General features: G+C 47.4%; 1 protein-coding gene across 1 annotated transcript in view; it reads left to right on the top strand.

The window, feature by feature from the left end:
* ERC2 (ELKS/RAB6-interacting/CAST family member 2) overlaps positions 1-13144 on the top strand; it is a 612577-nt gene that overhangs the window by 575542 nt on the left and 23891 nt on the right. Inside the window, exon 14 of the mRNA XM_087825036.1 lies at positions 2718-2865. Within this exon, the coding sequence (XP_087681162.1) occupies positions 2718-2865 (148 nt within the window). The remainder of the gene's footprint in view (positions 1-2717; positions 2866-13144) is intronic.

Here is a 13144-nt window from a genome sequence, read left to right as displayed (position 1 = left end):
TGTTTTAGGTTCTTTCCATTGAAAAATTTCACTTGGACATTTTAATTTGGGGCAGAGTGGGGTAAAATATTGCCATCACCTTGGGTGTGTTGTAGCTAAGTTTGAATAAAGATTGAAGTCCATGCAGCCTCTTCAGCTTGGCCTTATGTACAAACATGCATTGGCTATGAACAACAAGCATGCCTATTGTCTCAGGATGTTATCCAGAAAGAGACCAGCTCTGTGGAGCTGGATATTAATGCTATAGTTGCGAGTCCAGCCTGCACTGGTTTTCTTCTGGAAAGTGGAGATATTTCCTGACATTTCTGCTGCTCACACGTCTGACTGGGCTTCAGTCAGCAGCTTCTACTACCTGGCATTCGCAGGGCCCAGAAAAGTCCATACAAATCCCTGCAGTGAAAGGGGAAAAATCTGAGATCCAAATAATGACCATATTGTCCAAACATCTGGAGAGGGGCTGGCCTGGGTGGGGGGTGGGGATTAAAGAAAGGCAAAACAGGATCATGACTAGGTTTTTGTTCTGGGACTTGTGTGCAAAAAATGTACCCAATACTGAGGCTTTCCTGGGACTGTGGGGTCTTCTCAATGATCTAGACTATTGCTGAAGTGAAAAATGGGACAAGACTTCCCTCAGTGGAAAGAAGGGCTAAATGAAACACACCAGGACCAGGAGAGCCATTTCATAGTTAATAATGGCCCCAGAAAGTTCCAGATTAAAATATGCAACAGGTGTTGCCAGAAAATTGGACCGTAAAATGGGAGGAGGCAACTTTAACACTTCTCTGAGTAAGCAGTGATCAGAGGGTAGTCAGAAGTCAAAGCATTGTAATTTTTTTAAGCGAGAAGGAGAGTTTTACAGTGGTGTCTTCAAAGTTCTTGAAGAGTATGAAGTGAACTTCTGTGTTCCTTGAGCAAACATTTTTGACACCCGCTATGTGCTCAGTGTTCCTCCAGAAGCTGGGGGATTGGTGCACAAGACAAATGAGCTTCTAATTTCACGAAGCATCAAGGAGAGAAAAATCATGAATATCTAAGGCCCTTTCAAATAGTGAAGACTTGTTTGAAAAAAATAAAACGGTGTAATGTAGCAGGCCAGTGGCTTGGCACAAGGTGCCCGGTGGAGAGACAGTGCCAGGGAGAGCAGCTGGAGATGGCTTTTCTGAGGTGGGTATGTTGGAGCTGGGGCCTGAAGGATAAGGCGCTGGGAGGTGAAGCCATTCCAGCCAGAGGGGATGGCAGGACAAAGCTTATGAGGTGAGAACAAGTGTAACGTTTTCAAGGACTAGAAAAGAGGGACAAAATGTGCTGGAGTCTAATGATTGAGGAGGGAAGAATGGAAAAAGATGACCTCACAGAGGTGGTTAGGGCCAGTTGGTATAACGAGTTGCAGGCATCAGGAAAGGGTCTGGATTTGAAGTCTAATGAGTGATGCAATGGATTTTTCATGCAACAGGGCGGTGGAATCTGGACTTACAATGTTTTTAAAGATTACTCTGGGCTCTGTACCAGGGAGACCAGGGAGACCAGGGAGACCAGGGAGTGAGCTCTGTGAGTAGATGCTGGCGGTTGGGAAACATTTCCTAGTAGTAGATTAGTTTAGATAAGGGATGTATTTTGGAGTAAAAGCTCCTGACATTGTTGACTGGCTCTGGGTGGAGAAGGAAAGGGAAGGAATCAAGGACGGCATTAAGTTTTGGGGCTGAGGCTACTTGGTGGATGGTGCTGTAGTTTCCGATATGGAATACTGAGGAAGGAATGATTCTTGGTGGAATGGCAAGCAAGCATCACTAATTGCATTGAAAGTGAAAAGGGAACCCTAGTAAATATCTCTGCCTGCCTTCAAAAGGAAATCTTGCAGGAAAAAATTATACTTGATATTGAAGTTGCTGCCCAATTTTGTCGGGTTGTCTTGGAGTACATAGAACCTTCCATGGCAAATGGATGGATGGATGGATGGATGGATGGATGGATGGATGGATGGATGGGTGGATGGGTGGATGGAGAGATGGAAGGAAGGAAGGAAGGAAGGAAGGAAGGAAGGAAGGAAGGAAGGAAGGAAGGAAGGAAGGAAGGAAGGAAGGAAGGAAGGAAGGGAAGGAGAGATGGATGGATGGATGGATGGATGGATGGATGGATGGATGGATGGAAGGATGGATGGGTGGATGGATGGGTGGGTGGGTGTGGATGGATGGATGGATGGATGGATGGATGGATGGAGAGATGGATGAATGGAATGGAAGGAAGGAAGGAAGGAAGGAAGGAAGGAAGGAAGGAAGGAAGGAAGGAAGGAAGGAAGGAAGGAAGGAAGGAAGGAGAGATGGATGGAAGGAAGGAAGGAAGGAAAGATGGGTGGAAGGAAGGATGGGTGGAAGGAAGGATGGATGGGCATATGTATGAATGACTGGATGGATAGATGGGTAGATGGATGAAAGTGTTTTAGAAGTGAATGTTCACAAGGACTCCCTCCATTTCTCATGGGCAGCTATATCTGTGAAGCCATCGAAAGATGCGCCGCTTAGAGGCCTCTGCGTGGGTCTCAGGGATTCTGACCCACACGGCTTTGTCCACTCTGAGAATCGAGGAGGTAGTTTGCCTTAAACATTGTCCCTAACCCCTTCCATTGAGACGGTGCTCCTGGCTCGTTTCAATGGTCCATGCTGGATGTGGTGTTCTCCCCCACATTATGGAAATCATCGCCGTGACCTTTCTCTTACCAGACAGGAGGCGCTGCTGGCGGCCATCAGCGAGAAGGATGCCAACATTGCCCTGCTGGAGCTGTCCGCCTCGAAGAAGAAAAAGACGCAGGAAGAAGTCATGGCCCTCAAGCGGGAGAAGGACCGGCTGGTGCACCAGTTAAAGCAGCAGGTGGGGCCTCCTGCGGAAGGTGTGTTTTGCTGGGTTTGGGTCCCCGCGTGCTTCCTCTGGGTGTCGCGACCCTTCATGTTCCCATGTCCATCCCGCAGGCTCAAGCGGCTGACCGCAGGTAGGAGCGAAACGCCGAGATGTCACTAGAGCTCCATTTCCCTGCTTCTCCGTGTGGACGTGCATGTGCCTGGGCTTGTGTGGTTTGCAGCCAGCGCTGTTTTCCTTTCTTTTGTGTTAGCATCATCTTCCCCGAACTAGCTCTCCGCTCTCTTCCTTCCAGTGGACTTTGTGTGACTCTGACCAAGTCCTAGAAACTACTAATGAAATCCTGGGCGCATTCTCTCCCGCTGGACTGGGTATCTTCTGTCTTGCTCTCTCTCTGGGCCCTGTAAATAGCTGCCCTCATCCAGTTCTTTACATTTCTTTCTCACCGTACTTCCAGCTTTGGCTCTTTAACTATTTCCTCCTGGACCTTTTGGCCGAGGAACATCTCCCAGCCCCTGGCGCCGCCAGACTGTGCTTGGAGACCTCCCCCGCCAGTATTTTTTATCACCTGTTTTCCCCACTGTCCTGTATTTTCCTCCTCACTAGGCCACTGTGTTTCTTCTCAGGGAAAGGGAAGGAGGGACAAAGTCCTAATTTGCACAGAAAGTTCTTTGCTTTCTGGAGGGTTTTCTGGAAGTGACTTAAATGGAAATAATTGTACCTGAAGCATACTATCAAATCATCCCTAAGATCTTCAGACATTATTTCTCCTCTGTGTAGAACTCAGGGGCTTTTGGAAGTAATGGTTAAAGATGTTCACTCAGATTCTAGCTTCATTATGAAACCCGGCAAATATTATGGCTCAATGCTCTGTGGGCTCACAAGGTGGCTGCCACATCTTAGCCCGGGCCCCATGTGGCTCTGAAACTCTCTGGATGCCACATGGCACCATGCGGAGTGTGTCCACATTGATTTCGGCCCCCAGGACTGGACCGCTGGCTGCCAGGCTGATCTGGGCTGAGCACAGGGTGCCAGGCGAGTGGGAGGGAAGCCCAAAGGCATAAGCCCCTTCTCCTCACTAGTGGGCTGGCCCTTCCTCTCAGGAAGGGAAAGGCATCCCTTGGCCCCGCACCAGGGTCCCTTCCTCACGGGGCTGCCTTGCTGAGAGAGAGGCCACCACCATGCCTGGGCGCCTTCTCCTGCAGCGGCAGGGCCCCAGCCACTGCCAGACATGGGGGTCATCCCACAGAGCGGCATGCCTTGCTAGCGCTGGCCCCGGGGCTCGGGGCCGCTTCCATCTGACCTCTTGTCTTGGGCTGTGCATCTTCTACACTGGGGTTTTCACCCACTTGGCCACAGAAAGTCAAGAAGAGCCGCCTTCTTTAATTTCTCCTGATTCTTTCCGCGTGCGCCCTGCGCCCTCCCCTCCTGCACCTAACCATTGTAGCTTTCTCCCACAGGTTTATAGGCCTAGGAAACAGCCCCTGAGCTCGAATATACCATGCACTTGTGATGCTTGCTACAGCCCAGATATTACGGCCAAGTACCACGGGTCCAGCTACGATGCACACATGATCCAAAGGTCTCAGGTCAGTCAGCTGCTCAGGAGACACTTGCCCCCACCATGGGGGGTGGGGGTGCATAAGAGCTACATCCTATCTTACCTTCACCTCTTCTGATGACGTCCAGGACTTGGTAGCCATAAAGTCTGGGACCACAAGTGATAGCATTATATTTTGATTTGCAATGTAATTTCATTTATTATATAGTTGCCAAGGGTTCGGACTTGGTGGCCACCCGTAGGGCCGGCTCTTCTGAAATGGCCTGGCGCTGCTGAGAGCCAAGGCGGCCAAAGGCCACTGTCCGGCATAGCGGGTGATACTTTCCTTCCTGTCTCTTAGGTACTTTGCTCCCCACAGATCCCCATACTTTCCCCAATAAGGAATTTTTAAGGCCGCTCTTTTTCTTGCTCGATATCATGGAAATGCACTCCTGGATTCCAGGGAGGGTTGAGCGTAGCCCTTCAACGTGCTGCCGGGAGACCGCAAAAAGCCTGCATTATTCATGGCAGGTTTGGTTTGAGGTGTCGGGCATATTTGGGAACTCCAGCCACGCAGAAGTAGGCTCCTGCCTGGACTGAGGCGGGGTCTGAAGGACTGCTGCGGGAAAAGAGGCAGCGAAGGAAGAGGGCGTGCCCCTCGGTGCCTAGGTTTGCGATCCTTCCCACGCCCTACTCGTCAGAGCAGGGAGAGCACATCGATGCATGTATTCTTCTCGTAAGTGATGATGACCTAAGAATAACGATTGATTTGCTTATAAAAGCACCCTCTTTTTGTTGAGTGTTTACTCTCTGCCAGGAGGTGTATCCAGTATCTGGAGGATTTTGTCCTACAGTCCCTCACAGTGGCCCTGTGATGTGGGTACCAGGGTCACCTCCCTTTTCTAGGGACATAACTGAGACTCAGTGTGGAAGAACCAGCCCAAGACACACAGCTTGTGAGCAGTAGAGCTTGGGTTTGGGGTAGCCCACCTGAGTCCACACATGCACCACCAGGTTCAGGAAAGAATTCAGAGTGACGAGCAGAAGGGTTTTCCAGAAAGTGTGAGGTCCCCTTACCTTTGTAAACCTGAAGCTTAGGTGCCCAGATCCCCATTTAAGAATGTTCTCCAGCCATTCACAGAGTGAATTCTGCCTGAGCTCTTAGACTTAGGCCCTTTAATCACTTCAGCAACTCCTAATACTTCTGGTTCTCACCATGTGCCAGGTATGGGTCTGAGGGCTTTACGTATATAAACTCATGAACTCCCAGCATGACTGGAGGACTGATGCTCTTATAGAGAAGGAACCAGACGTTCAGAGAGTGTGGGTGCCTTCCTTAGGCTTCACCACTGGACGCACCATGATACTTGAAAAAACCCTTTGCCGCACAACCATAAAAGGATCTTGCGGATACCATCTGGAGTTGGACTGCTTAGGGTGAATCTTGCTTCTAGCTCTCTTGTTACCTGAGCAATCAGGGCAAGATACTAAACCTCCCTGAGCCTCAGTTTTCTCATCTGTAAAATGAGCTAATGACTTAATTCAGTGGGCTTTTGTGAGATGTAACCCAATGCAGAAGTGTTTTGTGTGTGACTAGCACATAACAGGTACTGAATATATGTGAGGTTGCTATACTAATAATACCAATAATAATTGGTAGTGACCAACTCTCAGAGACAGTTTGAATTTGATTTCATCATTGCTGGTTTTTACAGGCCTGGGAGTCACAACTCATTGAGCACAGTTAGGAGAATACACTGTTGAACTGTGGGAAAAAGAGCAGACAGATGTCCTCCTTACCCTAAAATCGAGGCACTTGGGGAGCAGTGAGCAGACATGTCAGGAACTCTAGACCTCAGCTCCCAGCCTGCAATGAACAGGTTGATTATTAAATGCACTTGGTTTGTGTATCCAGCCCACATAGACGGCAATAAGAGAGGATGTCCCGGGGAGGGCAAGTCCCGGACCTCAGTTATCATCGCCTGCATGGCTGACTTGGGAGAGCAGAGCTGTTTTAGGCACGCAGGCCAGTGGGAGAGAAAGGCCATGGGTCTCGGTATTTTTCTGTCTGATGTTCTGCAAGGATGCTGAGGCAGACTGGGTCATGAGAGGTGCCACCCCCTTTAGACTGCCTTTTGAGCTTGTTTCACCTCATGCGGAAGGTCTCTCCACTGCCATGGCCTTCCCAGTGACTGAACATGAATGGCTCATACAACAATCCCCACAGTTATTGCCCTTTGCCAAGCACATAGTAGGCACTCAATAAATGTTGCTGCATGGATGAATGCATGATTCCCACATGCCAGGCTCTATGCCAAGTGCTTTGTATACATAAGTTTACAAACATTATATCACATTTTCATAGTCAGTATTTCATACCTACTATGTGGCAGGCTCGGTGCCAGCTGCTGGGGATTCATCCCCAAAGATATTTTACCTGCCTCATCCTCACCTTTGAGTTGATCAAACCAAGGCTCTGAGAGACCAGATGACTCAACTACCATCATGCCACTCACCTGGCAGGGCAGGGTTGCACCCCTTTGCTGTAGGAGTGCCGGCACTTTGCCCTTAGCTGGACTAACACTACCTCCTTAAGGCAACACTGTGAGCCACGGATTAGCCCCCTCACAGAAATCATCAGAGGAGCCCAGTTCCAATGCATCAGCCTGTGGCCCCCAAGCTGCCCAGGGGCATGAGGATGAGAAGAGGTGGGTAGCTTGGCGAGACCACATGCCACATTGGACTTGGGCTCAACAGCTGTTCATTAAGGGATTTTTCTGTGTTAGAATGCTAAGCATTTTTGGAATACATCAGTGACAAAATAGATAAAGTCCCCTTTCTCATGGAGTTTACTTTTTAATTGAGGGGGAAGCAATAAATTATGAACATAATTAATAAGTAAATTATATGATAAAAAAAGAAAGGTATACACCAGTATAAGGGAGAACAGCTGTGCCAGGACAGGACCATGGGCTTGTGACACTGTAAAATAGGGTAGGAAGCATGGGTCTCCTTGAGAAGGAGACATTTGAGCAAAGACTTGAAGGGGGTGAGAGAGCCCTGTGGATATCTAGGGGAAGAGTGTTCTGGCAAAGGGAACAGCCAGTGCAAAATCTTCTGAGAGTGGTATATTTTGGAGCAGGCATTTGCAGCCTTAGAACAAGGAAGTCTCCCTTGACTGCCACTCAGAGCACCCTGTTTAATGCTGTCCAACTGAACCCACTCTCCAAATCCCCTGGCTCCGACCTCCAAGGAACCCCAGTGGTTAGCTTACATTTTAAAAAGCATTGCCACACCCCAGCTGGCGTGGCTCAGTTGGTTGGAGCACCATCCCACCACCGAAAGGTAGTGGAGTCAGTTTCTGATCAGGGCACATATCCAGGTCACGGGCTTGATCCCAGGTCAGAGTGCATGCAGAAGGCAGCCGGTCAGTGTTTCTCTCTCTCCCTCTCCCTTTCTCTCTCTCAAATCAATAAAAAAGGCATATCCTCGGGTGGGGATTAAGTAATAATAATAATGATGAGAATAATGATAAATTAAATATAATAAAAAGCATTGCCACTTTCGTTGGAGGCACGGAGAACTAAGGCCAGAGTTTGCTTGTCACACTCATGAGGTTTTCAAATGGAGTAGGAACAGGGCCCCAAGGTAAAACTCCCTCCCTGACTTTCTGGCAGTCTCAACAACATACCACTGGAGTCCGCAAGCCCGCGCTCCGCATGCGGTAAGGAGGCAGGCAGGTGGGCTGTAGTGCCTCCACCATGCCATTCGTCTGCCTTGGAGAAATGCAACCGGCCTCCAGGACGAGCCGGAGGTTCTCAGGCCTCACTGGACAGAAGAACGATCTTTTCTAAAGATAAATGTTATAATGCTCATCACTTTCTAGCCCTCCCTTCTGAAAAACCTTCCTGGGCTTGCCTCACTGTTGGGATAAAGACAGATTCAGACCAGTGTGCTCTCTGGTTGGTACATGTGATTCCCTCTACCTGGAACACGTTTCCTCACCTAGTTAATACCTGCTCATCCTCTCAATCTCAGCTCAACCACTTTTTCAGGGAAGCCTTCTGGGACTTTCTCAGTTGGGTCAAATCCCCAACTTGGCACTCCTGTAGCATGTGTACATTGCTTAATTACACCGTAACAGATACAATTGGCATTTGTTTTTGTGATTCTTAAATAGTAACTATCTGCCCTACTAGTTTATGAATTTCGTGAGGACTGAGAATGTGGCTTCATGACTTTCTCTGCTGACCATTTATCTGCAGGCCAAGCACAATTGCTAGCAGACAGTGGGCATTCAGCAAGTATTTGTTAAATGTATAAGCGAATGAATGAATGAATGAATGAATGAATGAATGAATGAATGAATTTCCAAGGTAGCTTATTTTTTAAAAGGAGACATTATTGATCAATTATGACTTTAATCAAGGGTTAACCTCATCCTTCTTCTTGCCCCAGTATTCCAGGCAGACACCACCAACCTATAGGAGTCGTAGGAGAAATGAGACCTGTTTGCCCAATGATGACCACAAAATGGTGCGTGTCCTTTCTTGCCATGTCGCAAGACATTTTACTGCAGCTCCTTCTCTCATACTTGAATTATTTGCATTGTGACCATTTCGAACCTTTCTCTGAATTTCTTCATCATATTCTAGTTCAGATCCCCTCCAGTTTGGGGGGTTAGTCTCGACTAAAATGCCCATGAGTTTCCGGATGTGACAGAGGTTTCTTGTCGAGAAGGGAGCCCTTCATCTTATCCCTGAAAACTGAGCGTCTCATAAATCAATTTGCCTAGAAATACTTCAACTCACTTAAACATCTGTCAGGAGAGCCGGAGAAGGTGATATGAAATGAGTTCAGAAATTCCAACTATGCTCAACAACAAAAGAATCTTTATGACACTCTTCAGGTGTTGACGCCAACCTTGGTTGTAGGCTGAGCACAGTGGGAAGGTGAGAGAGCATACAGATGAACTTTCTGTTATGTGTTGCATTAAAAAGATAAAGCATTAATCATAGTTTGGTAGTAGACAGATAAGCCTGTCCAGCTCTTGTATTCCTCCCAATTCCACTCCTTCACAAGCACACACCTCTGATGCTTTTACTCTACCTTTTCCTTTAAAAATCTGGCTTCCAGATTTTTGCAGTTTTGGGAGAGGGTCTCAACTGGGAGTGAGTTAAGTTTTTTTGTTTGTTTTTGTTCTTTCTCTAGGAAGAGTAGTTCTAAAAATATTATTAAAAATTACCATCTTTCCTTCTTTTGTGTCTTGGATCCAATCCCTCCAACTCTTCCTCCACCCTTGAAGAAAGGACTGACATCAAAATAATTAATTCTGAAATCATTGCATTTTCCTGCTGCTAAAGGGTTTTTGAAGAAAGCTTAAAACTAAGTCTTACCCCCTAAGCCTTATTCCCAAATGCTCCCCTGTGTGTGGAAGGAGTGATATGCACATCCTTGATGAAAATGCCTTTTTAAAATGAGGGCCAGACACTATTGTTTAGTTCAAATTAGAACCAGCTTATTTCTCAGAACTGGTTAGAATACTTTTGTGATCAGAGATAAATTGTGCTTGGTTTTCTTTCCCCTTTCCTGCCAGTTCTGGGGATTGCTTTTGGCTACCAGGAAACACAATGGTCAGTTGGTAGCAGGAATGTGTTAAGACCAGGAGACTAGTCCACTGGTTCTCTGTGTTTTTCCCAGAGTTTGCAAAGAAAAGTCCTATGCCCAGGTCAACATTCTGGAGGCTAACCCAGTTCTGCATAGTGTAATCTATGTGGGTAGAGTCTCCCTCCCCTGTGTTGTCCAGAGGTCATAGGACTGTCTCCAAGAAGTACCCAGACAGGTGTGGCCAAGAATGGGAGAAGGCAGAGCTGACCCTGAGAGTGTTTGGGAGAGCTGTTTGCTAAGGATGGGATCCTAGTCAAAATTGGATCTTGGCAGATGTAGAACCATCCTGTGAGGGAAAGTGGGAAGCTCCCGAGTGGGATTGTTGGTCAGGCATTTCTTTCCCCCTCTCCTGGAGGCCACACTAGGTCATGCTTCCTATTTACAGGTCCATCGCATTGTATGCAGATGACTTTGAATTTCCCTCTATGGTTCAGGAGGTGAGCACAATTAAACAGCAGTGGAAGAACTCTGTGCAGTAGGGTTCCCATAGCCTCATGTTGTGGTTGGATGAGCTCCAGAAAAGTTTGATTTGATCCCAGCATTGTAATGCATCACAGACTTGCCCAGATCGAATTGCTGAAATGCAAATGCATTGGTTTTCACTGCAGACTCACTTTGGGTTAAGCTTTTCATGTCCCACTGGTAGAATCTAGCCACATCTCTATTTATCATTGACTTCAATGCCAGGGATATTTACAGTATGTTGTAGAGAGCCCCCTTTGAAAACAGAAATTCTCAGATCTCTCCTCGACAGGCCTGGGGCAGGGCATTCTCATGGAGGTAAACATGCTCTGTGCTACTGAAAACAGTGTCCTCTTAGTGTCTACGTCATTGATCAAGACACTTGTCTGCTCTCTTAGCCTGGAGACATCCCCTCCTATAGGCTGCTCCTGCCTCAACCCCATTACTCAGGGAATCCATTCTGTCGGCCAGTTGCTACACAAAATCATACTCAGAGATTGCGGAGGCAGAGTATTTTCTCTGCGATCGCATGTTTCTCAAGTCCCTTTAGGAGTGCATCTCCCCAAAGCATCAAGCTGACCTTGATGGGCTACTTTCTGACTCTTTCATTTGAACGAAGCCATGTTTTAAAAACTGCTTTCTTTCCCTTTCCTAAACATTTTTGGAGAACCTTTGGTGGGACTGTGTTGGGCGCTCTTGGGCTATAGAAGGAGGTATTGACTTTGTTTTCGAGCCTTGGGTTTTTATAATTTCTTCCGCCAGTAAAAGACAGTTTCACGAAACAGGTAGCAGGGCAGACTGCTATTTGGGGAGGCAGAGGTGTTACCAACGTTCAAAAATCTTTGCATTGCAGAGGCCCGGGAATACTTCCTACAGAGGTGGGTATTCTTATGCATTTTATGATTGACAATCGATAGCCTGTCTTTTGTGACAAATGCCTGTTGAACCATGATACTTTCTCTTAAGTGTTCAGGAACCCTAGTATAAAGAGTGCTAGTTCTGGAATAGCTTACTATTTGCTTTCCAGGTATACCATTTTAAGGGAAAAAATGAAAAGACCAACTTTGCCACTGTGTTGTCCCGCTTTTAGAGCTACAAGAAAAGGAGAGCTGGGTCTGACTTTTAAGTTACAGCACAAGTTGCCAACTTGGCTTCACTGATTCGAAGCGCCCCCCCGGTGTCCAGCAGTTGGCAGAGCACATCAGACCAGCAGGCCGAGCTGAAGGTGACCAAAACAGAGACGAGCGTACAAGTGCCAAGAGGATCTCTCTCACGCGCTGTCTCTCTCTCTCTTTTTTTTATTCAAATTTCACATCTGTGCTCTATTTTTAAACATTTATTCTTTAAGTGATAACGCATGTTTTACCAAGCCTCTTATTGGATTAGACATGTTTGAAATCCCCTCGACTTTAACCTGTTCGTGACTGCCTCCAAGAACATTCGGATCCACCACCAAAGCAGAGAATGTATATGGGGGAGGTTCCCAAGGTTTCCGCCACCAGAGCCGTCGGTCCTCCTTTGGGAAGAGAGGGACCCCCTGCTGCATGGGGTAGATTGGGGGGATCTTAGATTGACATCACTTCACAAGGACAAGTGTGGGTGTAGTGTGCCCATTGTTTTTGCTCTTCGTGATAGTTTAGCTAATCACATTTTATTTATTTAATTTTATTTTTAAATTTATCTTTATTGTGTAAATATTACAGATGTCCCTCTTTTTTCCCCATTGACCCCCTCCACCCTGCATCCGCCCCGCCCCAGGCCTTCACCGCAGTATTGTCTGTGTCCGTGGGCTACGCACATATGCATGTAAATTCTTTGGTTGATCTCTCCCCACCCGCCTGCCCCCTTCCCTCTGAGAGTCACCAGCCTGTTCCACGCTTCCATGTCTCTACACCTATTTTGTTACATGGAAACTGCTCACATTTTAAAGTGGGAGGAACTAACAATTTTTGGACTCTTGCTGCATACCTGACCACAGGTAGGGATTTTGAATATATTATCTCAATCCTCACAACTCTGAGAACCAGGTGTTATTAATCCCATTTCAGAGATGAGAAAGCTGAGGCCCAGGAACTGGGTAAAGATGCCACAGCCACTGAAGGGTCTCACTCCAAAGCTCTTCCATGCTCTTCCCAGCAGATGCCCCCAAGTTGGGGCAATACCTTGTTCAGGCCACAGTCCCCATGACATGGGGCCAAAAGGTAGCATAAGAAGAAGGCTTTGTTCTGTGACCCCGAGCGCCACTCCCAGCCCCCCCCCCCCCAGGGCCCCGGGGCCCCTGCCATGACCTGAGGTCACATGTGCAAGCTGGGGAGAGAGACTTATCTTTTCCTGCATCGCCAGGCACCAGGCTGCCAAGGGGACAAGGGCTGGGGCCGGTCAGCCTGCTGCATTTCCTGTCTGCCCGAGTGAAATGCTCGCACTTGCCCCTTGGAGCCTTTGTATTTTATTCTTGAGATATCTGTTTAAAAGCCACTTTCCCTTAGTTTTCCATCTTCCTCTTCATCATAAAAACAGGTAAAAAACAGGTTTCTCGTGGTCCCTTTCTCTCTCTCCCTCTTTTCCTTCCTCTCATCATATAATTAAAAGTCCTTTCAGGCTGTCTTCACCTTATCATTTCAAATG

The sequence above is a fragment of the Miniopterus natalensis genome, chromosome 15 (assembly GCF_054644295.1).
Source record: "Miniopterus natalensis isolate mMinNat1 chromosome 15, mMinNat1.hap1, whole genome shotgun sequence".
NCBI classification, from domain to species: Eukaryota; Metazoa; Chordata; class Mammalia; order Chiroptera; family Miniopteridae; genus Miniopterus; species Miniopterus natalensis.
Note: the sequence above shows the minus strand (reverse complement) of the source record. Positions and strands in the feature narration are given on the sequence as shown.